The sequence below is a fragment of the Manis javanica genome, chromosome 15, assembly GCF_040802235.1.
Source record: "Manis javanica isolate MJ-LG chromosome 15, MJ_LKY, whole genome shotgun sequence".
Lineage (NCBI taxonomy): Eukaryota > Metazoa > Chordata > Mammalia > Pholidota > Manidae > Manis > Manis javanica.
The window spans coordinates 55535786-55562336 of NC_133170.1; the positions used below are offsets into that span (position 1 = coordinate 55535786).

The 26551-nt window shown below is 43.0% G+C and overlaps 1 protein-coding gene across 2 annotated transcripts in view; it reads right to left on the reverse strand.

The window, feature by feature from the left end:
- GLB1 (galactosidase beta 1) overlaps positions 1-26551 on the reverse strand; it is a 76779-nt gene that overhangs the window by 20881 nt on the left and 29347 nt on the right. For both annotated transcript variants that reach the window (XM_037008643.2, XM_037008644.2), the window contains exons 6-12: positions 23985-24165; positions 21284-21342; positions 19692-19813; positions 19565-19605; positions 15277-15389; positions 2813-2887; positions 593-682 (exon numbers count right to left, since the gene is read on the reverse strand). In XM_037008643.2, the coding sequence (XP_036864538.2) occupies positions 593-682; positions 2813-2887; positions 15277-15389; positions 19565-19605; positions 19692-19813; positions 21284-21342; positions 23985-24165 (681 nt within the window). The remainder of the gene's footprint in view (positions 1-592; positions 683-2812; positions 2888-15276; positions 15390-19564; positions 19606-19691; positions 19814-21283; positions 21343-23984; positions 24166-26551) is intronic.

Consider the following 26551-nt stretch of genomic DNA (forward strand, 5'->3'; position numbering starts at 1 on the left):
ACTAGCTCAAATGGTTAAAAAAAAAAAAGCAGTTGGCTACATGCACACACAGCAAGATAAAGCAAGTGACATGGTGTTAGAACTTGGTGACTCCAGGTGAGAGGTACACAGGGGTTTGTAGTGCTATTCTTGCAACTCTTTCAGATTTGAGACTTTCCAAAATAAAGAGTTGGGGAAAACTTTTAAAATAAAGATGGGGCAGTGCCTAGAGATTAAACACACCCATATACAGAGATTAAACACACACACACACAAAGTGCTCTGTTCTCTTCAAAAAAATGAAAAATAGTCTAAGAGTAATCTATAAAGAACACGGTCCCTATGCCTTTGAGCTAACTAAGGACAAATAATTAAACTCTCTTGTTGAGCTACCACCTGCAGTGGTAATGTGACACGGGGGAACATACAGGACAGATCAGCTTACTGTACAGTACTGAGAGCTAATGCAAGCCCGGGAACCCACAGTTAATTTACTTGGGGTCGGATTTATCTGCTTGGTGTGTTGGTCCTTGTGCTCAGAATAGGCTCTGCAGGGCCACATAGAAAGCACATTTTGCAGAAAGAGGCTGAAGCATTACCTTAGAAGGCCTACCTGTTTCACCTTGATAAATGTCAAAGGATAGAGACTTTTGATGGGCCCAGCAGGACACAGAATATTCAGAGCTTCCTCCACTGTCTTTAACTGAAAAGAAACAAAAGCAGCACTCACTCACTGCCCCTCTTCCCTGGGAACTGGAGTAGAGAATAATGTCACTTGCAAACCATCAAGGATATCAGTGGATTTGGCCAAACCCCCAAATAAATAAACCTAAAGGTTCACCTTCCACTCAGGCTGCTCCTAGTCACCTTCGATCATCTGCACCCATTCCCTAGCTCTTGATGAAAATGACTGACAGTACTCTTAAACAGAGTTTTAGACATACCTATTGGCAAATACAACCTCCTGTACATAAAAGGCCTTTAAAATGAATGAAAACCAAGGCTCAGAGGCTGTTGCCTCTGTAAAGCTTCCCCTGACACCCCCGAGTGAAGTAACCACAGTGGCGTCACATTTCCATGCCTGTATCATTTACCCATTGCTCACCTTGGCGTCCTTGCCAGACAGTCAACTCCTTGAGGGCAGGGTCTGTATTGTGTTCACCCCCAAGGCTCAACACAAAGTAGACATTCAATAAATACTCGTAGTCAATCGAAACAACCATGTATTCTTGCAACTCAGGATGTTAATTCTGATGCAGTAACAATGATATTAGCTACTAATCACTGAGTGCCCACCCAACTCCCGGGGGACAGCACTTCACAACCACCCAGTTAGGCAGGCATTACTATCCCCATGAAAAGGATGAAGAACCGGGCACCCAACCAGAGAACCCCACTTGAGCCCTAGCAGAGCCAGGTTTAGCACTTGGGTTTGGCTCTAAACCCAGGACTTTCCATGCCTTGAAACTGGTTAGGAGTTTCATAAACCCTTTCCATGGTTACTGTGCTGATGTGCAGCACCAGGAAAAAAACTAAGTATGATTCCATCAACTCAGCTACTCACATGGATGTTTTTCCATTTGGACAACTAAAGGGCTTCAATTCACAATAAAAGGTTTTATCCTATGTAACAATGTTGTACATAGATTTAGTTGAGTTATACTCTTAAATTGTATGTATTTAGTTAACAATGGAAAGCCATTTCTGTTCACACAAGTTTTCTTCATGGTGAACAGAATGTGTTTTTGGTACTAAGTTACCTTTGTTTAAGCAATGTGGCTGTATTAAACATTTGCACTTATTTTCTGCTGCATAAAAATAAATTTCTCACAGCTCTAAAACACACAAACCTTTTTCTTAAGTAGAAGAAGCGGCGAACAAGGAAAGGTGCTCCCTTTACAAGAGTGATTGAAGTCTGATAAATCTAAAGGAAGATTCCTATCAGAGAGCCCACTCTTTGAAGAATGTAACACACACATCTGACACTAGGTGGAAAATACTACAAGGGCTCAGCCAACCCTAACATCAAAGGGCTTCACGAACGGAAAAATTACACAGTCGTGTTTGGCATTTTGCTTCAAGATAAAAATTTATGATCCTATTTTAGAAGATCAAGATTCTTAAGAAATATGTAACTGTGTGTGTGCTTTTTTTTTTTCTGGTGAGTTAACCCATGTAGGAGTTAGGGATTATAAGAGGGGAAATCCTGAAGACCCAGATGGTCAAACAAATTGATTTTGGCTTACATCACTCATGACTATGAAATGAAATTTCTCTTCTTTTTCTCTTTTCCTAGAATAAAACGACCTTACCTCCTATTTTGATTAATTTCTAACTTTCCCCCTGACTTCCCATTTACCATTTATACCACAGAACACATAAACCAGGAAATGATTTTGAGATGGAGGGGAGGGTATGATTAGGGTGAAGACCTATCAGAATGCCTGTGGTTTTTGAGAATCCCTTTTAAAAAAAATGAATTCTGGAAAAGAACCTCACTAGCTGTAACAACAAGGGGGCATGTTATTCCCGCAAAAGCTCCTGGCACTGTCTCTGACAACCGGTAACTGAACCAAAATGACCTGAATGATCTAAGAACGCCTACCTACTCCTGCTCGTGGCCCACATGCCCCCATCAACATGCCTACATATCCTCTCACCCCAACATAGCCCCATTTTCCCAGAAACATCACCCACCCCATCAGCCTTACAGAAAACAAATTCACAGAAAAACAGAAGCAATTCCCCATCAGAGCACTTTCACTAACAATTGCCAAATTAATTCCACTTCTTCACTCTCAATATTTATGGTGTTTTTTTTCTTTTTTCTTACCTTTTTCATAGCAACTTTTCCATATGCAAACTTTGGTGTAGATGGAGGGATAGGACCTTCTGGTAGTTTTTCAAACTACAAACCAGAGTGGAAATAGAAAATAAAAAAAGCTGTTAGAAGCAGCAGACTCACAGAACCCAAGAAGGGACTAACAGTTACCAAAGGGAAAGGGACTGGGGAGGATGGGTGGGAAGTGGGGGATAAGGTGGGGGAAAAGAAAGGGTGCATTACGATTAGCATGTATAATGTGGGGGGCGGGCATGGGGAAGGCTGTGCAACACAGAGAAGAGAAGTAGTGATTCTACAGCATCTTATTACACTGATGGACAGTGACTGCAATGGGGTATGTGGGGGGGACTTGGTGATGGGGGGAGTCTAGTAAACATAATGTTCCTCATGTAATTGTACATTAATGATACCAAAAAAATAACTTTACAAAATAAAAATAAAGAGAAGAATGATACTATTCTATATTTTTACAAATATCTTTAATGTTGAGCAAATAAAAGATGTGTTATGCATTCAAAAAAAAAAAGCTGTTAAGAGCCTTGGAAACACATTTGTACCATTCATTTTCAAAAGGAGGGTCAACGACTCAACCAACGATGCCAGAGATTTCTGGAAAGGCCAAGGAACAAAACTGAGTTTCCAAAACAGGATCTGGTAAAGCTTTTACCTTTTAAGTGTGTGCCTGTGTATGCCTATGTTTTAAATTCCTGGAATCATTCAAATAATTATAGAGCAAAAGACTTCAAAACAGAGCAAAAACAAAAGGAGAGAATGTTGGGAGACAGGGAAGGTCCACCACAAAACAGAATGTGGAGGATGGAGCCTATAGTGGAAAAATAATTATTTACAGATTAAATCTTATTGATGGATTACAGATTTTTTCCTCCCTCCCTCCCTCCCTCCCTCCCTCCTTCTTTCCCCCTTTTAAAAGTAATAAAGAAAAAAAAAGAGGAGGATAAAAGACTGTTTTCATGAAAAACAACCATCTCCTGACTATGTGAGAATGTAGCTCGGTCGCTCTATTCTGGATCGCCACTTTCAGTTACCTTGTATCGCCACTTTCAGTTTTTCTACTAATTACCTTTGTAGCTTTAAATAATATCCTATACCTTTATTTCTTAGTTTGATCACTTCAGATTATTTTTCTGAGTCCACACTTTTTAAGATAAGATGGTCTGCATCCTTCCCTGAGTTCTCCCTACTCCCACCTCCAAACCATCAACTACACTTTTACATTGTAAAGTTAGGCATAGTATGTATGTTTTTGCTCTGGGATTGAGCATTGTTCTTTAAAGAAAATATTCTCTAAGAAAAATAATTATGGTTTTCTGATCAGTAGAAAGACACTTCCCTGATAGTCTATTTGCAAGTGGGGTGTGGACTGGAGGATCGGACAGGAAATAGGTGGAGTTCAGTTAGCCTTCCCACTTTCAGCTCCATTTCATTTCCACCCTTTGTCACACCCGCCCTGCCAGGACCCTGATTCTCCAGGGTTCTTTAAGGCCAGTCTACCCCTGTCGCTTGTTTCTATAACCCCCTTCCACACTCCCTGGGGACCTAGATTTCCTCATCCTACTTTTTCGGTCACCACTCCCCCACGTTTTTGTTTCCCAGAAGTCTTATGAAATCTTTCATGCATGGTCAGCTCCCCTCTTGTTGGCTCCATTAAAAAAAAAATTCCTTTTTGATCATTTAGTTGGTGGGAGAGGAGATAAATACACGGTCAGTCAACCATTATGAACTGAAAGTCTTTTGTATTTCTAATATTCTATTAATCTGTATTTCTGTGAACATTTTAAAGATCATTAAAATGATCTTCATGATGCATATTAGAACAACTGTGAGGCCAAAGAGTTACTGCCGATGTTAGAGCAATATGCACGACCTCTCTTCCCAGCTTTGCCTGAATCGGGACCACATCCCTTCCGGCTTGGCAGTCCACCTGCTTCTTACTTTCCTACCACGCATTCTGGCCAATAAAAACAGACAATGCAAATCCACACAGGGGACCTGAGAGCAGCATGCTTTGTTTTCTAAGGTTCCCTATTTACCTACACATTATAGTGACTATATCATACCTAACACCTAAGGTCAAAGTGGATTCCAGTGTAACTAGGACTTCCATCTCCACTGCACTGGAAGAAAAGGTCATTGCACAGACATCTTTATTCAACTGAGTGCACATTGATGGAGGGCTTATGCATCAGTTTCACCATCTCAGAAAGGCCCTCAGAGCTAGTTACTATATTTCCTTTTTAGAGAAGAGACTGAGGAACATGCTCAAGATTAGAAAGAGGGGAAGGGAGGGAGCTGGGATTTGGACTCTAAGTCCAGTGCTCTTTCCACTGCTCCATCTTTCCTCCTTTATTGTTGTAACAGAAATAGAGCAGAAACTGTCTTCTATTCATTGCAAGACATAATTTCAAACACAGAAACACCTGCAAAACCTCCTGTCTCTCTTTCCCTCTTGGACCCTCCCCTCATGCACACGTAATATAAAGATAAAATGACTTTGTAATTTGTTACTACCACTGACTAAAAGCACTTTTGAATGACTAAATGATGACAATACTTTTATTTATTGCATGTTATATTCAAACGGATTTGACAGAATTTACATAACCATCCTTTCAATATGAATAGTTGAATTATTTCTAATTTCTGACATTATAACTCATGTTACAATGAACAACTTCATGTCTAGCATTATCCTTGTGAAAAAAAATTTTTTTGGAATAAAGCCCCAAGTAGGCAGTTACTAGGTCAAACGGTATAAACATTTTATATGATTCTTAATATAGTATCTAAGTTTTTACCAAATGTCTATACTTGTTTATATCTTTTGTCCATTATCTATTTGGATCTTGATTTTCTTAAATCAATGGCAGAACTCATTATAATATTGATATTAAGCCTCCATATGTCTGTTTCCTATTCCACAATCTTTTGTCTTTAAATAATTTCATGACTTTTTCATTGATTATCATATAACAAAATACTAATCTTCCATCCAACTGTTTCAGAAATGAAATGGATGAATATACCAAAACACTATACTTCTGAACCTTTATTTCTTGATAATAATTTGTGCTTTAATTACAAGTTTCAGACCAGTCATAAACATTGCTTCTTATTGTGCTTATTTAGAGAGACAAATTCAACACAGGAAGGTGCTCTTTTCTCCGTGGAACGCTATGGATTCAGTGGTGGCCAACTTTTCTTCCCCCAAGATCTCTAATGTTTTGTTCATTCATCTTACACTCTTTATTAAGAAAGTACTTTGTGTCAGGTCCTATGCTGGGACTGGGGCTATAAACAGCTTCTAGCCCAGAGAGCGAGAAATTTGTGTGAACAAGGTATATTAACACACTATGAGAAGTTGTGTATTCAAGATTTCCACCCTATAAGGTGGCATCAGAAAACAAAGTATGACTAACTCTACAGAAATGAATCAGAGACAACTCCCCAGAGAAGGTAATTGAGGTGTGTTCTTATTTTCCAAATGGATAAAGGCAGAAGGAAGAGGAGTATGTGCAGACGCTGGGGGTATAAATAGCACTGTTCTAGTCACATAGCGCTATGTATCTCCATTTTAAGACCCAAGAGTCACATACAAGAAGGGGAAACCTAAAAGCCTTGAGGAATATAGGGGCCAAGTCATGGAAGGCATTCTGACCAGATGAACATTTTCAAGAAATCATGACGGAAGATAGACTCGAAAAGCCAAGTGCGCAGGAAATATGAAGACTAGTGCCACATGAGAGCAGTCAATGCTTTCAAGACTACCTAACCTTTGTTAAATCACATTCACTTTGTCATCCTTAAGTGTCAGCCACACAACACTGTCCCCACCAGCACCATGAGCAGCAAGAGATAGCTTATGTCTTCACTGAGCTAGCTGATGTCACTCTAGCCATAAAGGATGATCAGTCAGCCTGGTCCTGGGTCAAGCTTCAAATGTCTTTAAGTTTTCTATGCCCCGGAAGCTCCATGGCCATTCTTCCATTCCCAGGCCCCCATCCAGTCCCAGTGACCACTTCAGGGAATCCCAAGGTCCACACCACTATCAAGGTCCTTCAGCTACAACTTGATTCATGTCTGCAGAATAACCTATCTCCAAAGAGCCAGCCAGACTCTTATCTTTGATGGAATCCCTGTGCCAAACTGGAACAAACCTTTAAAAATGGGTCTTAAACACATTCAGAAGCATACAGAAATAAACTCACCACTGCCCTTCTTAGGAATGGATAACGTGGAGGATGGTTCATCCTTGAGGTCGAAGTGTTAACCATGTCTGGTTGGCTTTTACCCACACCAAAGAGAAAACCGTAGAAAATGCAAATGTCGAGAGCTTTGCCTTGCTGTGAAGAGTTAAGTGCGGGGGCTGCCTGGAGCCTCTACCCCTGAACACGGGGCCCGTGCAACCTGATGGGAAATTATCCCTGGGAGTCCATGCCAGTGAGATGTTGTCCATCACCACCCAATTGACTCTTGAAATGGATTAAAGAAGAGACCCATTCCACTTTTTACATCTTTGGTGCAGGAAAGAGGCAGGAAGGGCCATATGTGGGGGTATTTATAATCCCATTTCTTTTCCAGATGCAAGCAAATATTTTGAATACCACTTAAAAAACCAGCTAGCTAGACATCTACAAAGTCTCATAAGAAAGAGCCCACTTTTAAATTGGTCTATTTCTCTCCTCCAAACTTAAAATATCAATAAAAGAGAAGGGGAAAAGATGACCACATGTTACGCTGCAATCCATTACAAGCTTTGAGTTCCGTTCATTTCTGAAGACTGTCTGCTGGATGGGCCCATCTTACCTCGCCCACTGGGTAGATGCTTGGGATCCCCTGGGTTTGTCTTTGGCTTGGTCCATGGCCCTTCTCACTTGGTCCCCATGTGCAGCCTTAAAACATCCCTTGAACTTCAGCCTCCACTTCCACAGATGGCCCCAGACGCTGTGTCCGTCCTAATGACATCTTCCTGGAGCCTCTCACTCTTAGGTGAGGTGCTTGCCAGAAGGGCATCTCCACCTGAATGTTCCCAGAGGCATTTTCAGCTGAACAATCCCAGAACTGAAATTGCCTCCCCTTCCCGGTTCCCAGCATGAGCCTTTTCCCACAATCCTCTAGCTTAGTTCTGATCCCAATACCCATCCAGTTATCCAACCAAGGTTGTAACCTGGACAAATCAATGACTCCTCATTCTTCCTCACACCTGCATTCAGCCAATCGCTAAATCCTGCCAATTTCAGCTCCTAAATATCTTTCAAATCTATCACTTCTCTCCACTGCTTGCTGCCCCTGTCATCATTTCACTCCTAGGTTATAGCAGCAGCCTCCTAACTTTTCTCCTGCATCCAGAAATGCCCCAAGAGGGTCCTAGCAGTGCGTTTAGGTGGCCATAGGTTTTTGTGAAAATTTTCAAAAATAACATAATTTAACCACAACAGGCTATCGCCCCATCTCTCCCTGCTCCAGCATCTGCTGTCATACATCCTTTTAAATCAGGAGGCTGTAGAGTGGCTACAGGAATCTTTGGGATTCAACCAAAGAAGAGCTGAGGCGGGGATTTCTCTAATTTGGGTGTAGAATGTACATATGCAGTTCACTGTCACTTCCAAGAATAGGTAAATTATTGCTAACAGATTATTCCCAACATCCAATATGCTGATTCACCTGCACTACAATAATCCCCAGGGCATCCAGCCCCTGAAGAAGGTAGGTTGTGGAGAAGAAACAAGGTCTGAAATGTATAGGCCTAAGTATAGCACAGAGAAGACAAGTAGTGACTTGATAGCATCTCACTACACTGATGGACAGTGACTGCAATGCGGTGTTTGTGGGGGACTTGATAATATGGGTGAATGTTGTAACCACAATGTTGCTTATGTGAAATCTTTATAAGATTGTATATCAATGATACCTTAATAGAAAGGAAGGAAAGAAGGAAGGAAGGAAGGAAGGAAGGAAGGAAGGAAGGAAGGAAGGAAGGAAGGAAGGAAGGAAGGAAGGGAGGGAGGGAGGGAAGGAGGGAGGAAGAAAGAAATTTATAGGCCTTGAACCTGCCTGTAGAAATTTCTTCTAAATACTGTAGCTCCCATATGAAAGAACTTGAGAGAGATTTCTCCAATTTTGATAACAATCCTCAATATTTATTTAATATTATCAGGAACAAAATGTGAAGCTTTTCCATTTTCCTAAACTACCAACACATACTCAAAAACAAATTTAAATCAGCCACACTAAAGAGAAAGATTTCCATTCTCTCCAAAGAAGATCGCAAACATGGCTGCCCCTGGAAGAGACAATAAAACAGCAGGCCGCCAAAAATAATATAAGGAAAGAAGGCCAGCAGAGGAGTTTTGAACAGTTAATAAATCCAAAATACATTTTTAAGTTTTGCAGTGTTTGTGATTATTTTAATCTTAAAAATTTTTGTAACGTGCAATGTTTTCTTTATCCATTTACATACAATTCGTTTGTGTTGCCTGACTCAGTACCCTTTCTGAAGTGCGTATCCGACCGGATTACTTTGTTCAGACTCCTTAACGTGCCATATCAGTAGCATGAATGGTCCCAGTGAGCTGGGAGAAAATGTCGCCTGTCTGTTAAGGAGGAAGTAGTGATGGTTCACACTAGATAATGAGGAGAGGCCAGGGTGCAAGAAGAGAACAGGGGAGTTAAGTGAAAGGTCCATTTGGGTCTCAAAGTACATATCCCTGTTGTGGCAGCCCACACTGAAGTCTGACACAAAAGGAAAATATTATAAGGTTCCACTGATGCAAAATATCTAGAACAGACAAATTCAGAAAGCTAGAAATTAAACTAGAGGTCACCAGTGGTGGAGGAGAGGTGATGGCAAGATATTGCTTAATAATTACAGAGTTTCTTCTGGGCTGAGGAAAAGATTTTGGACACAGACGGTGGTGACGACTATACAACATTATGAATGTCATGAATGTAATGAATGCCATTGAACTGTATACTTAAACATGGTTAAAATGGCACGTTTTATATTTTCTACTATGATTTAAAAAAATAATGTAATATTCTGAAAAGCACTGAATTTTGTGCTTCAAGTGTATGAACTGTATGATATGTGAACTGTATCTAAATAAATCTGTTTCAAAATATATAAATAAATAAACATGAAGGGGTTTGTGAGATGAAGCAACAGACTATAAAACAGGTAAGTCCGTGGGCATTATAATCATATCAATCCAATCAATCAGTAATTGGAAAAGGTTAAGTACACTGTAATATTCATGTAAAATTTAAAAGAGAGAAAAATAATTAAACATATGGTAAGTATTACATGCATTTGTATTAAAAGCACAAAAACGTGTGTGAATGATAAAAACTATCCCAAGAGTGTGGTCACCTCTGAGGAGGGAGGGGAATGAAGCTCTATCTCACCTGTAATGTATTATTTTCTTAAAAAATCAGGAGCAAAAATTTCATAATAACCTGTGTTAAATCCATGTACTGGGTACATGGATGTTGGCAACACTATTTTATACACTAAAATTTTTTAAAAGTATTTCATATTTTAAGGATAACTATATCTCATGAAAACATAAAGAAATGAAAGACATCTTTTACAATGAAACTTAAAAACAGAATATTTGGGAGTAAACATATTAAGAAATAGACAAGACTACTTTAAGAAAACTTTGAAACGAGGGACATCAGAGAAGATCTGAAGAGATGAAAAGCATTTTCTTGGCTAAGACTCACTATTGTGAGTCTTATCACTCCTAATTTGATGTATAAACTTAATGCAAAACAAATCAAAACATCAATAGGTATCTTTGTTTTAAAGTTGATAAAATAATAGCAAAGTTCAAGTGGAAAACTTTTAGGGATAGCTGGCGAAATTCTGAAAGAATAAGGGTGGAAGACTTATCCTACCAGATAAGAAAAGATAGAAAAGGTAAGAATTAAAACAGTTTGCTATCAGTAAAGGAGAAAAAAAAAAACAGTAAAATATAAGAAAGAGCTGGAAAATTGGCTCCAATACTTACGGAAATGAAGTGGATGACAAAACAGGCACATTAAATCAGTGGCAAAATGATGGATAAAGTCTCTGAAAGGTATAACTGGCTAGTCATGTAAGAGATGAATAAAACTTATTCCCTACCTCATGCTTAACAACAAAAATTCTATATCCATCAACATTTAAATGTAAAATGAAATCACAAAAATGTTATGTACTCTAAGGGAATTAATTTATTTATACTGCTAGAGTGGTGAAGCAGCCAGAAAGGAGAGAAGTAATACATTTGATAAAATAAAACTTCAAGATTATCTTTTACCAGAAAAAAGGGATCCCCCAAACTGTGAAAAATGCCACAATAATAGAACTCTTATAAATCATAAAAAAGGCAAGTAACCCCAAATTAAAACCAGAATGAGATATCTCCTCACACCAGTTAGGATGGCCAACATCCAAAAGACAAACAACAACAAATGTTGGCAAAGATTTAGAGAAAGGGGAACCCTCCTACACTGCTGGTGGGAATGTAAACTAGTTCAACCATTGCGGAAAGCAGTACGGAGGTTCCTCAAAAAACTCAAAATAGAAATACCATTTGACCTGGGAATTCCACTCCTAGGAATTTACCCTAAGAATGCAGGAGCCCAGTTTGAAGAAGACATAAGCATCCCTATGTTTATCGCAGCACTATTTACAATAGCTGAGAAATGGAAGCAACCTAAGTGTCCATCAGTAGATGAATGGATAAAGAAGATGTGGTACATATACACAATGGAATATTATTCAGCCATAAGAAGAAAACAAATCCTACCATTTGCAACAACATGGATGGAGCTAGAGGGTATTATGCTCAGTGAAATAAGCCAGGCGGAAAAAGACAAGTATCAATTGATTTCACTCATCTGTGGAGTATAAGAACAAAGAAAAAACTGAAGGAACAAAACAGCAGCAGACTCACAGAACCCAAGAATGGACTGACAGTTACCAAAGGGAAGGGACTGGGGAGGATGGGTGGGAAGGGAGAGATAAAGGGGAAAAAGGGGCATTACAATTAGCACACATAATGTAGTGGGGGGCACGGGGAAGGCAGTATATACAGAGAAAACAAGTAGTGATTCTATAGCATCTTACTATGCTGATGGACAATGACTGTAATGGGGTATGTGGGAAGGACTTGATAATAGGGGGAGTCTAGTAACCATAATGTTGTTCAAGTAATTGTACATTAATGATACCAAAAAAAATAAAATAAAAGGCAAGTAACCCAATAGATAAATTGTGAAAAATCTGAAAAAGTAGTTTATAGAAAAAGAAATATAAATGGGTAATTCATATACAACAGGATGTACAATTCTAGTGGTCCTCACTAAAGACACTCACTGTTCCCTCAAAAACCATCCTCTTCATACCAAATGGCAAGGTCAAAAAGTCTAGTAGTTCAGAGATTCGGTAAAAGAGTAGGGAAATGAGACTCAACTGATACAGGTTCACTGAAGGGCCATTTCATAATATCTGTCAACATATTCGATGCAAACAACCTTGACACACCGATTCCATTTCAAGAAAATCTGTAGCTATCCTTGAATTGGCACAGTCCCGTCACCTAACCGGTGGCAAAGGCTTTTTAATTGGTTTTCCTGTTCTATGCCTGCCGGGCCGCCTGCCTAGTCCTTTAACGGAACTCTACAATGGATCCCATTTCATTCAAAGTAAAAGACAGTCTCTCAATGGCCTGTAAGGCCTTAGGTCAGTCCCCCATTCTTGCTCTGACCTTATCTCCTATTACAGTCCCTTCTATGACTGGGCTCAACCACACTGGCCCTGCTAGTCCTTAAAAGTGCCATGCACGTTCCCTCCTTTTCACTGGCTGCATTCTGCATACAATGCTCTTGCCCCGGATATTCCACCTGGCTCTTCTACCACCTTGAAGTCTTTGTTCCAGCTTCACCTTCTCAAGGAGACCTATACATACCAAGCAGTGAACATTACACCTGGCATATAAGGGAACTTGCTCAATATTTGTGGAATTCTTCGTGAATAAATAATGTGGGTACAGTCAGCATCTGGAACAATTAAAATAATGCTTTATGGGTTTTTGTTTAAGGAAAGAACTAGAATGTGGAAGTCTAAACCTAGGAGAACTCAAATATGTGACATTAATGTGTGTGGTCATATGATATTAATAGCATATAAGTCAAGAGGATATAACTGGACATAAAAAGTTCTAGTTGTATGGAGGAAGTGAAGATATTGATTAACTTTAAATTGTAAGTTAAAACAGAATGTTAAAGTTTTCTGAGAGCTGGACATAATATACGAACTCATTTACGTAGTTTGAAGAAAGAAGACAACCTATGGTGACAGAGTTCAGGACTGCGGTTAACTTGGTGGGTGGGGTGGGAGATTAATGTCAAGGAGGAGCCTGAGGGGGCTTCTGGCTGCCATGTGTTCAGTTTGCACACAATTGATGAGCTGTTTACTTCTGAGGTGTGTTTTTTGGTGGGTATAATTTTTACACTTCAATAACCACTAAAAGAATAAAAATATAGTGAATAACTTTCAAACTAGAGGCAGTGGGTAGGGGTGAGGAGTGGTGAGGGGAATGAAATAGGGAAAAAAAATAACTCAAACACTTCCAAAGAAAGTAATAAAGGGAAAACAAAACAGAAAAGGTGGACAAGTAGATTATTATAAAATTATAAAATAAGAGGGTTGAAATTAATCAACGTGTATCAAGAATTCTAATGAATAACAATGAATAAATGCACCAGTTGGAAGACAAAAATGTTCACTCAGTTTTTTAAAAATTCCACTATATTCTGTTTGCATGGGACACATGCAAAAACAAGTATATAAAGAGGTTGAAATTAAAGCATTGGGAAAGAAAAACCAGGTGAATACTAACCAAAAGAGTGCAGGTAAGCTATATTAGTATCAGACAAAAAAGACTTAAGGCAAAAAGCATTATTTAAGAGAGACAGTTATTACACAATGGTACTAAAGGATTTAATTCTCAAATTGCAAACCTAATAACATGGCCTCAAAACTGACAGACCTACAAGAGAAATAATACATAAATCCAACTCTTATCTAATAAGTCAGAGAATAAACTGACAAAAAGAAATTAGGATGGCTATCAGAGATCTCAACAGCACCATTAATAAGCTTAATGCAATGAACACATATGCAGTTTATACCCAACAATTCTAATACAGTCTTTTTGAGGATACATGGAATATTTGTTCATATTTGTATATGCCAGGCTCTGAGACTAAGTTCAACAGATTCAAGGGATTGTTATCACACAGGCTACATTATCTAACCATAAGGAAAATACAAGAGAACCAATAAACAAGAAAAATATTTAAGTTTAATAGTTGTAAAACCTGCTTCTGAATATCTCAAGGGTCAAAGAGAAATCAAACAGGTACATTTGGGGGCAAACTATAATAAATGTAGTATGTACCAAAATTTATGAGGTGTAGCGATAGTAGTACTAGAAAGAAACATACAACCTTGAATATTTGTGTGAGAGAAGAAGATGGGCTGGACTGAAGAGCTGATAAAGGAAAGGAAGGAAATAATAAGGATAGGAACAAAAAGAGCAAACAAGAGAGAGCTCGCGAGTCATCACGGCAATATGCAGAAATTAAACCCATGATAAAAAATAACAGGAGCAACATTTCAACCATACATCTGAAAATGTATGCAATATGGACAAATTCTAAGAGTAGTTAGGTAGAGATATATTTTTCAATATGTTAAAGAATTTCATAAAATACATTTTAACACTTAGGCTTAAACCGAGAAGACAGCGTACTTAAAACAAAGAAAGGTCCCTACCATTTATAGGCAGAAAACCTTTGTTTTTTAACTTCAAAACTCAGGTGACTGAGCAGAAAAATTGTGGTTTTTTTTTTTTAAACCCACAGCAGAGACAGGAAACCCCACCTGGGTGCTTTCGATGCCTCCAAAGGTCACAACATGAGCAGGACAACGCAGTTCAGGTGGCAGGCCAGAAGGAAACAGCGATCACTTGCCCCAGATAGAAAAATGAAGCCCTGCTGTCAGCTCACCTTTGCACAGGGCTTCACAGAGTGCATGGATTTTCTCTCCTACATACTTCAGTTTTTATGCAGACATGTTTTCTTACCTTTATATAAACAGTCATAGCTACTATTAACCGGACAACATACATGTCAGAACTGTGCCTTAAATATATTCTTTTTAGTCCACGCAACACAGCAAGGTGCTGTCTTTACAGTTTTCCAGGTGAACAGACTAGTGAGTAACTTGCTTACAGGCTCCTTCATCAGGAAGGGGCCCAGACTCAAGACCAAGGCTATGTGATGCCTTCCTTCATCCTTTAAACACAAAGGCTCCAGGAAGTCATCTACACAGTGAGCACAGTAAGTCCAAGACCAGCCCACCGTAGCCCCTACACAGCACCAACCTTCCCAATAACGTCTCGCACAGCAAAATACTTCTTGGTGAGGTCCCCTGCCTCGCTCAGGGGGGCATCATAGTCGTAGCTGGTGGGCTGAGGTTGGTAGGGTGTGTTGGCTCCTAGAAGATAAGAATGTGCCACTAATTACTCCCAAAGGCCCTCCTCTAGGACAATTTCTTTGGGATTCATGGGCTCAGCACTGCGGAGGAAGAAAATAAAGGACACATTAGAACCAATTGTTAGGCAACACAGAGGTGGCCCTCAGGATGAGAGGTTTAGAGAAATGAGTTTCTTCCTACAGGTGGCGCTTGCCAAGCACCTGAGAGTCTGCAGGCAACTTCTCCATGCACTGCTGCGACCCCCTTGGTTACCACCCCGTGGGACCAGCAGGGACCTGAAGCAGCTCCCCACAGAACCTGCTCAACATCTCACGGCGAGAAATGGCAGGGCTTATGGCAGGATCCCCATTCCTGACCGATAACCTTGCAGTCTGTGATCTTTTTCAGGACCTTGAACTCCGTGGCTGAGATAAGATCAGTGGTAGAGACACAAGTGACCAGGCCAGGGGTCAGCAGGAAACAACTGAGGAGTTATCCACCACCCAAAGTAGGAGATGCCTGCAGACACATAGTGGCCCAGAGACTCAAATAAAACCTTAAAGCCTTTGTAATGTCTGCCGAGTGAGGGGTGGGGCAGGGTGCCTCTCCCATCCTCCTTCAGGGCCAAGGCGCTCACTCATCCCCAGCTGTGGGGAGTCGGCTGCTGGCAGCTTTCAGAGGCATTCCTCTCTGGTTACTGGTTTCTGTGGGGCTGCCTCGTCCAAGGCTACCACCCTCCTGGGACAGCCCAATACAGTGATTAACCAATGACGGCATGTAAGAACCTGGTCCCCATGCCACAAGGGCCAGCCCAGCCCAGGGCTCCTTCTACAAACAGCTGAGCCACTTCTGATACTGTGTATAGAAGAACACTAGAAAGTGCATCCCTGTGCAAGGGGCACAGTCTAAATCAGAGATGATGTTGTTACAGATGATGTTGACAGGGAGGAGGCTGTTTGCAATACTGGACAGTGACCCTATGCCAGTGCTTAGAAAACCTACCTACCCATGCATGGGGAGTCACAGGAAAGCTTGTGAAAACAGTTCTAAGCTGCACCTGAGATTTGAGTCAGCAGGCCTGGGGTGAGGCCTGAGACTGCATTTCTAACAGGTCCCTGGGCCATGCGAATGCTGCTTTGGAGTCCCAGCAAAGCTCTGGACACCCCTTCCTCTTCTACTCCACAGAGCATTTTGCAGGGCAAGCATGTGAGAATAAAGCTATTTTAGGATAATCTTATATCTAACCTAATTTGTAAGTAAATGAGGCACAAAATCTGATCGTTCACTTATGGTTAGTAACAAATTCCTTCAAATAATCGCATGGCTCACGAATGACGGAGCCACCTTGGGTGACCTTACTGGTGCGGCGGGGTGCCTCTCCCATCCTCGTGGAGTTGAAAGATGAGCAAGACCGAGGATTTGGTCCACCCCACAGAGACTCGGTTCCATTAGTTCTAAGCACAAAGTCTATATTTTGAAAGATCTGGACCACTCTCCCCGCCCCCGCCCAATGAACTGATGAATCACATTCTTTCCCCACTTTCTTATTAATCAGTCAGCGGTTTGCCAACAGGAACACCTGACTCTGGGGATACATACGTTAAAACACATCCTATGCTGTGAGATGAAAAGAAAAATAAAACCACATCCCTTGTTGCAAGGAGCTCACCTCTCCTCTAGCTCTAGCATGGCAGTCACCTTGCTGCCCTGTGTTTCTTATTTCGACATTTGGCTTCACAGTAGACTGTGTGCACCTTAGGGGCAGGTGTGGCCTCAATTGCCGGAGCACCTGCCAGAGCCAGGTATAGAAGCGAGCTCAAAGAGTGGTTGCTGTGTGGACCTGAGTAAGTGTGACTTCCAGAAACAAATCTCACAGGCCCAGGGAACCCAGGCTGGGAAGCTGGCCAGTGGGTTGAAGGATGGACTGGAAAACTAAGTCTTGGCCTTACTTCTACCAGCAGAATCGTTGCCTGGATGCTTTCTGACCACCCGGGGGCAGTTAGGGAAACAGAGTCCACTCAAGCCTCCTGACACTTAGGCAGCGTGAGGTAGGAAGGCGGGAGAAAGGGCAGGACTGGCACTCCTCATGTCCCCACACAGGTGGAGAGAGGCACATATCCCTGCATGAGCTCGGGCACCCACCTGGGGGGACACTCCACACAACCCTCCACCCCCCAGAGCTGTTTCTCTCACTGCTCTCCTGCGGGAAGCTGGCCTGAAGAACAGCTGCTCAGAAGCACAGACTGGCCCTCCCTCACTGCCCCCAAGAGACCAGCAATAGGGACGCCCAGGAAGGCCGCAAACACAAGAGGACCTGGTGCAGGGGCTCCAGGATGCAAGGGGTTCTTTGAAGGGCAGTGACCGGCTTTCGAGGTCTGAGGTGAATACAGGCTCACCCCCTGCCAGCTGAATGGAAGCATGTGGACTTTCTTGTATCCTGCGTTTCTTATCTGTAAAGTGGGTCTGTAATCCCTAGTGCAGATGAGACTGCTATGAGCATTAAATGGGAAAACAGAGGCAGAAAAGAGACTTTTAGTGTTTATGGCAGGGTCAGGGGCAAGAGAGATGGACAACTTCCATTTTCTGCGTGGTAGTTTCTATACATCTAAATTAAAAAAAATAAGAATGTATCATTTGAAGTAAAACAATACAATATAAAAAGAAATTGTCTCATGAACTGTAAAATTTCAGAAAACATCAGTCTTCATTCCTTGATTAGATGACTGGTCTCAATCCCTTAAATGAAAGCTAGGTGGGATCCTTAGCAACTGAATGAAAAAGCATCACCAGTCTTAACTGTCTCTAAGGAGAAGACAGACTCACAGAGATTATCTAAAACTTCAATTACTAACCTTGGCTCTCTATTGTCTTCTAAGAATGACATTGGAATTTTGTAATATCTCCATTCCTTGGCTCTAATAATAGTAATAATATTAATAGTACTTGTAAGCAAAGTCTTCTTCTAGCCCATCCCACACAAAAGAGAGCAGTCCAAAAGAGAAACTTGGTTAAGAGTGGATAGTAACCAAATACTATCAGGACCCCAGGAGATTCAGAGTCAAATTAAGCCTCCGAAACACAGTATGCTATCCTCAGTGATTCAGAGAGAAAGGTACAGATGTGGAGACAGGTGGGGAATGAGGCTTGTAGAAAAGTTAAGATAGCATGATTTGTCTTTACAAAAAGTCAATGGCAACGAAGAGAATTTTGTTGTTATTTTTCCTTCCCCACCCCCAAAAAAGATAAAAAGACCATATAGGAATGTAAAATTATGCAGCCACTTTGGAAAACACTATGGAAGTTCCTCAAACTCTAAACATATAGTTAGTTGCCATGTATGACCCAAACATTCCATTCCCAGGTACACACCCAGAAGAACTGAGAAAGGGATTCAAACAAATACTTATATGTCAACGTTCATAGCAACATTATTCATAATGGCCAAAAAATAGAAGCCCAAATGTCCATCATTTGATGAATGGATAAACCAAATGTGGTATATCCATATAATAGAATATTATTCAGCATTAAAAAGGAATGAAGTACTGACACATGCTACAACATGGATGAACCTTGAAAAGATTAGGCTAAATGAAAGAAGTCAAACACAAAAGACCAACTATTGTATGGTTCTGTTTATATGAAATGTCTGGAAGAGGCAAATCAATAAAGATAGAGGGTAGACTAGAGGTTGTCAAGGGCTGAGAGGAGGCAGAGTGGGGAGTTACTTGGGCACAGGGTTTCTTTCTGGGGTGATGAGAATGTTCCAGAATTAGAAGATGGCAATGGTCAAGCAACTTTGCAATATACTGGATTGTACACTTTAAAATCATGAATTTTATGGTAAAGGAATTATATCTCAATAAAACAGATATTCCAAAAAAAGGAAGAAAAGAAAAGAAGCAAAAGACCACAGTAGAATATATGAACAAGTAAGCGATAGCCAGAGACTATGACTGAGGTCCTCCCAGCTAGCCTGGCTTAAAACAATGAGGTTTCTAAATTTTCCCTTAAAAATTTTTTCAAAGAAAATTGATTTTTAAAAATTACACGGTCAATTCTTACATATTAGAATATTTAGGAGACAACAAACAAAAAGAGAAAATAAAAATTGTCCACAGGTACCCCAGCCCGCCATAGAGCACCAGAAACATTCTAGCATAAGCTTCCATGAACAGGTGTCAGATTGCTCTTACCATTCCAATAGGCAAAGTTGGTCCCACCTATAAACATGTACCTACAAGAAACAAGAGAATAGACAGTACTTCACTGTGAGCCTATAGCTGTAAGAGGGCTCTCTCCCCTCCAGAAATTAATACTCACAAGTTCACACTTGCCCCATAGGCAAGTATTTCATAGAGGGTCGAAGCTACCACTTCAGTCTTGACTGTTGAGTGAGGTTGGCCCCAGTGGTCTAACCAGCCGGTGTAGAATTCGGAATTGACCTAGAAAGAGAAGAGGACGTGGAGACAAACTAATAACTGTTACCTGTCTGGGCTTCCCTGTAACTGCCGTCCTATCTACTCCACCAAGGGATGGCAGAAAGGGGAGTTGACCTGCACTGCTTAACCCAGGCTGGAGGGCCAACGGGGCGTTTCAATAGCAGCATTGTCCAGACTCAGTTTTCAGGTGCCGGCAATACAGGTATTCTGAAATGTTGCCCCTACATCAAACCTTTGTTAACCAGGTTAAATATGATAGGAAAGTTTGTTGGGTGAAAGAATCAGATGGTGAAATAGTTTTATAAAATTATCAACTCCAAATCCACCCTTTGTGTGAATCCAGATTGTCAGATCCCAGGTTGACTTAAAGTGAGGAAGACTTGTCCGAGTGTTCTGCAAAGCAGGACCGGCACACTTCGTGCTTCTCTTAGGCATTACCCTGCCAAGCCCTTGGTCTTGAGAAGGGAAAAGAAATTCGGACATGTTTTAGGGTCTGCTCATCTCAGGGCCCAGGCAATAGTGCTACCCAAAGCCTGTCAATGTGGGCTCTTCACCGCTCACTAGGCAGAGACCAGATTAAGAGAAAGTTGTTTTGTACAAAGGTTTGGACACAGTGTAGCAGCCTGAGCTGCTGAAGAGAAGACGCAGGACACAGCTCCTTAAACTGGGCCAAGGGCCCACAGCAGCACCTACTGGGAAGGGAAGGCAGCCAGCGGAGGACTGAGGCCACGTCCACCTGCCTGGGCCTTGGCCCGTTCCTCCTACAGTCGCCTACACAGCATGCCATGAAGCCCTGCAGGTCAGAGTGCACTCAGCTACCTCCATTTCCAATGCTACCTGGTCGCCTGTTGGCCATGCAGATCCTCAGGACCCACCCCAGACCGCGTAGATCAAAGCTGGTGTTTTAACAAGATTCCCAAGTGATTCATAGGCACATTGACAGTGGGGAAGCTCTGAAATAAACAGCTCTCTGCAACACAGTCCTGAACTAAGACGTGGCTGCACAAAAAATCAGACTAGGAATTGAGGAACTTGTAGCAATCTGAGGAAGTTTGTTGAATCTAATGATGAACTAAGAACGTGGCCCTGCTGCCCACCCGCTATCTGACCCTGGGTAAGTGACCTGTCCTCTGAGCCTCCCTGAAAAGGGAGAGGATGACACCACCTACAACAGCAGCCATGAGGACCGAGCGATGGCAGTGTGGGAGCACAGAGCCTGATGCCCAGCAGGCCGCCGACCCAAGCCCCACTCTGTTCCCCTCCAGTGCAGGCCTCGAGGCTGAGGGGAGCACTGTGAGTCCCTCATGTGTGCAGGGGGCTATGGCCCCACCCTCCTGTCAGCTCCAGACCCTAGAGCCAGGAAAAGCCAGGACTCACACCCACCCTCCACAGCACGTGGCTTCTCTCCCCCAGCAGCTGCAGGGGAGTCAGTCCAAGTGGCTGGTCTCCCCACACTGCACCCCCAGTTCTCACCAAGGGTCCTTGGGGCTCACTCTGCCTCTGGGTCAGGAAAGCAGCCGTGATGTTGGAACCTGGGAATGATGAGAGGGGAAGGTCAGTTAGGGGGGTAACAAGAAGTTCAAGAAAAGGCTCCTTGAACCTGAGGCCCTCCCCTCCCCCACGCCCCTCAGACCATCCACCTGACGGGCGTGTGGGGACCACAGAACGGTACTTCCTCTCTGAACAGGTCGCCAGGGTCCTTCCTGACTGCACTGCCCCGGGAGTCCCTGTCACAGGCCTGTCCTCTCGTCTGTGTCCCCACAGCCTGGACACACGTCTTGTATCCTCTCTTCACAGGGACCTCCGACTGACCTAAACACTCCCTTCAGGACAGGCCCGCTTTGAAGATACTTCCTTGTCACCTCCACAGTGTCACACGGTAGTGCCACCAATATCTGCCAATTAATTAGCAAATCAAAGGGATGCATGTGGTCTGTGTTTATCCCTGAATTGGAGTGTACCCCGAATCTTAATTTGGACATCTTCCACCATTGCAGACCACCTGCTCTAGGAGGCAGCAGTGAAAAAAAATGTTAAGAAACATTGCTCTAAAGTAATGAAATGAATGACCTTCAGCTCCACCCAGTATACCAAAGAAGCTCAGTGGCATATTGAGTGGAAGCAATATGATACTGAAAAATACAGACAGTTTACTTCCCAGTATAGAAAATTCAAACCAGATGATGGGGCCAGGTAGTCTTGCCTGTCGGTCTGGAGAGCAGGGAACTTACCTTATGCTGCGTCATCTTTCTGCATAACTCACAACAAGAGGGATGGGCCAGAGGTGGTTTGGGAAATGTTACCAAAACTGTCTTGCCTGACCTATGAGTGCTGTGTACGCCACAGAGGCTCTGCAAGGGAAGGCTCTGGGTGGGCATGCAGTGTGGCTAGGGTCCTTCTGGCTATCAGTGTTTAAACAGACTTTGTTTAAGGGGAGAGCAGCTTTCATAAAGGCCACGACAGCTAAGTGGACTGGGCCTGCCTCCCTCCCTCCCTCCCTCCATTCCTTCCTTCCCCCTTCCTTCCTTCCTTCCTTCCTTCCTTCCATCTTTCCTCTCTCCTCTCTAATTTTTTTTTTTTTTTTTTGCTATGGAGGACATTATTGGGACAATCAAAATCTTTGACTAAAGTTTGGGATTACAAAATAGTATTGTAGGCATGTTCATTTCCTTTTTTTTTCTTCTTATCATTGTGTTGTATTTAAGGAATGCTCTTGTTCTTAGGGGCCCTCTGCTGTGATTTAGGGGCAAAGGGTCATCACATCTGCAACTCAAGCTCAAGTGACTCAAAAAAAAATACACACATTTATATATATAGAGAGAAACTGATCAAGTAAATGTGGCAAAATGTTAACCATGGGGAAATCTGATGAAGGGAATAGGGTTCTTTACATGAGTCTCGCAACTTTTCTGTAAGTTCTAAAGTTCTAAAGAATTTCAAAATAAAAAGTCACCCCCACCCCAGCCCCCAAAAAAAGACCACTCTTCAAGGAGCATAAAGACCCCGCTGTTCTCCTGGCTGACAGGAGACACTCCGTGCGTGTTGCACATCCAACACCTGATGTCTCTAGAGAAGGAAGGGCAGAAGACTGAAGTGGCACTTTAAAAGGGATTCTTCTGTTACCAAAAAAGAAAAGAACTGGTTTTAAGTGAATCAAGTGCTTCTAGAAACATGGCACGTTGCTCAGAGCATCTGGTGATGAAGTAACTCAGCCACACAGAGCCGCACAGGAAGTGGCGCGCTGGTTTCCGGCTGCTCTGGCTCCCTTCCCATCACACGGAGGAAAAAGCGCAGTGTTTTCTGTTGGGAGGAGCACACTGGCAGGTGTTCCGAGTTCGCCGTCAGCACTGTTTGCCTGTGGGTGTCAGCACGCCGCTGAGCTGTGGGCTGAAGGACAGGGCACGGCAGGCCAGCGCACCTGGGGCAGGTGGGGCACAGGGCAGCTTCCTCATGTGCGTGGGGGCCCTGCCTGGGGTGGCATCACAGGACGCCCACGAGAATGGTATTGGGTGCAACCCGTGCTTACTAGTGAGACACTGATAGCCACAAAGCACATGAGATTCCCTGTTCCCTGGCCAGCACATTCTCTGCTGGAAGCTGGCCTTACAGAGAAGCCAAAGGCCAATCCGAGAGCAGGGGCTTATCTGGAGGTCCTGGCTGGCGCCATTTCCGCTCTGTTGCACCTGTGTGGGAACTGGATCATGAAGTTCGGGGCAGGGTGCCCTCTGCTCTGCTTGGAGACACACCGTTCATGCTCAGTCTTTCACTGATGTAGGCGGCTGACCTCAGAGTTCACTGTGGCCACGGCACAGCCCCGGGCATCCAGCCCTGATGCGGGGCCAGGGAGGGCAGGGAAGAGTGGCTCGGCCTGCACGAACCTGAAAGGCGGCTGCCGCAGGGCAGCGCTTCCCACAGGCGGGCAGGCCAGGCCCTACCAGAAAGGACTCCGAGGTGCAGGCTAGTCTGCCAGGGCTGGACACGGAGCCCGTCTCAAGGCCAAATCAGCATTAACAAAACTACCTCTGCTTCATCACGACTCTACTTCGCCTGATAAAGGAAAACCTGAGACATCGCATGTAATATGCCTCTGCTACTGAAAGCAGCAGCTGCCCCACGCGACAGCGTAAAGAGCCCGCAGGCCGCAGCTGGGTTTTCTGTTGCTGCAAACACCAACCTGCCCCGAAGTCCACGGTGGCATAGAGCCCCTGCAGGGCCCCGCACTTCAGGAACTCTTTACAGGCCCCATCGGTGGTGAAGAGCAGCACGTCGTTGCCCAGGTGGCAGCGGAAGCTCTTAAGCAGGAAACGCAGGTAGTCATAGTCACAGGTGAAGTAGCCACCATATTCATTTTCTACCTGCAAATTAAAAAAGAGGAAGAAGAGAAACACAGGAGACCCCAGGGCGGTCATTCCAGTTCGAGCTTTGGTGGGGAGGAAATACCTGAGCCCCTGCTGTGATGACAAGGCTCAGTGGTTGCCCAAAATGCCTCCTACGCTGCTCAGTCCTCAAAACCCACTTTCCACAGAGCACCCAGCATTAAAACTTACCTTCGGCTGCCTCCCCCGCAGAAACGAGAGAAAAAACAAAACACGTTAGTTTTCAGAGTGTAGTGATAGTCTCTCCTCTGCCCCAGATGCTTTAAACAGTACATACATAGTACCTTCCCATGGCAGAAATACCAGAGGGGAGAAAATGGAAAAAATATCTATTACCCAGAGATAACCACTCTCAGCATTGTGGCATACTCTTCCAGATTTACACACACACACATACACACACCCTATATATACACAAATAACATACAGTAATTGTTTTCTGTCCTCAAAACTGGTATTTTGTAAGTACCAGTTATAACCTACTTTTTCTCCTTCCTGTATTATGCAAATGTCCGTGGCAGTAAGGAGGCAGAAAGCTGGGTGTGGATACACCGCCACTGACTCGATCTCCTGCCGGCAGATCCTACATCCACTCAGGGTGTTCCCCATTTTGGGCTCAATTTCAATGCATAATCTGTGCTCAATAGGTCAGTGATTTCCAGCCAGGAGCTATTTTGCCCACCCCACCCCTCTGGGGACATTTGGAGCTATGTGGGGCTATTTTGGGTTGTCACAACTGAAGAGGGGCTGTACTACTAGCATCTGGTCTGGAAGGGTCAAGAGATTCTGCTCCACATCCCCCTTTGTCAGCCTCCTGGCAGCAAAGTCAGTGGCGCTGAGGGTGGGAAGCCCTGCATTCTCCGTGGAGGTGGATGGCATCCCGAGGAGGGGAAAATGGATCTTAAGGGATTAAAAAAAAAATCTTATTCTTTATATATATAAAGCACAGATACACATAAAGTTATGCAGTGTATCTCGGGTATTAACATTTTATACACATAAAGTTATGCAGTATATCTCAGGTATTAACAATAAAAAAATATCTACAGAGGCTTTTTAGGGGGCAATAAGGTAAAAAAGGTTAAGAAACATTGTTCTAAAGCAATAAAACGAATGCCCTTCAGCCCCACCTGATACAACAAAGAATCTTGGGGGTAGGCTGCGGGAAGAAACATAGCACTTAAGGATACAGACAGTGCAGTTCCCCATATAGAAAATTCAAAGCAGTCAAAACCCAACTATCAAGTCTGGGTACACATAGAGATGGTAAAAGTATAAAGAAAAGCAAGAAACTGCTGACCTGAAAGTCAGGATAGTGGGAGGAAGCGGCGTGTAACCGACAAGGACACCTGAGAATCTTCTAGGGTCCCGGCCACGTGTCATTTCCCATCTGGATGGTACTTATGTGGGTGTTCCTGTCATGACGTTTCATTACACTGTACATTTATGTGTGTTATATAGTTGCTGATTTAATAAAAACTTAAACAAATATACAACCACAACATTTCAACCTGCACATAATACAAAATGAATTTTTGTGATCATGGGGATACATGGTCTTTAAATATAAATATAAACACAATCAACGGTGAGCTGCCAGAAACGGTGAGCATCCGGCCTGATGGTGGCTGGGAGAGGTGGTTAGGGAAGCTTTTGTGGAAGAGCAGCAGAAAAGCTCCCAAAGGATAGCATTCATCAGGGAAGAGGGACAGGAGGGGCATTTTCCTGCAAGGGGCGGATTGTTTGCCAAGCGGCAGCAGTTCCATATGGCCTGTGGAGAGTGGTGGGGAGCAGGAAAGGGAAGGTGAATGACCCACCACCATTATCTGCATAGCACTGCCTTCCAAGTGGCCTAATGGGGGACTGGTTTCTCAAAGAGGATCCCTCTGACAACACTTTCATGTTATGAGTTCAAGAAGCAAACCAGACTGTAGGGAGCAAGCCTGGTACAAGGGCTTGATGCATGGGAGATGAGGCCATCTTGGAAAAGGGTGTCTGCCACTCACACAGAGTAGAGAGCCCCCACTGGGCGACTGATCCTGATACTTTGATTAGTCCCACAGAAGTCCCTTTTGGAAATAATTGAGATAGATGCTAAGAAAAGCTCTGCAAGTACTGGCAACTTACTTTTCCCCTCATTTTCTTTTTTTCTCCTCTTTTAATAAGAGCTATTCAAGTGGCTGTGTCTTCCTTCACTTGGCTGTCTGGAAGTTCAGAGCAAAATTTAAGGGGCAGCTCCAGCGTCTACAAGGGCCCAGAGCCTTTGCCCTCATATTCTCTCCTGCCCACCCCCTACGCCCCAACCTGACCAAGTTTATCTTCACTCACTTTTCCAAGGCCTGTTTATCCATTACTATCATGGTGC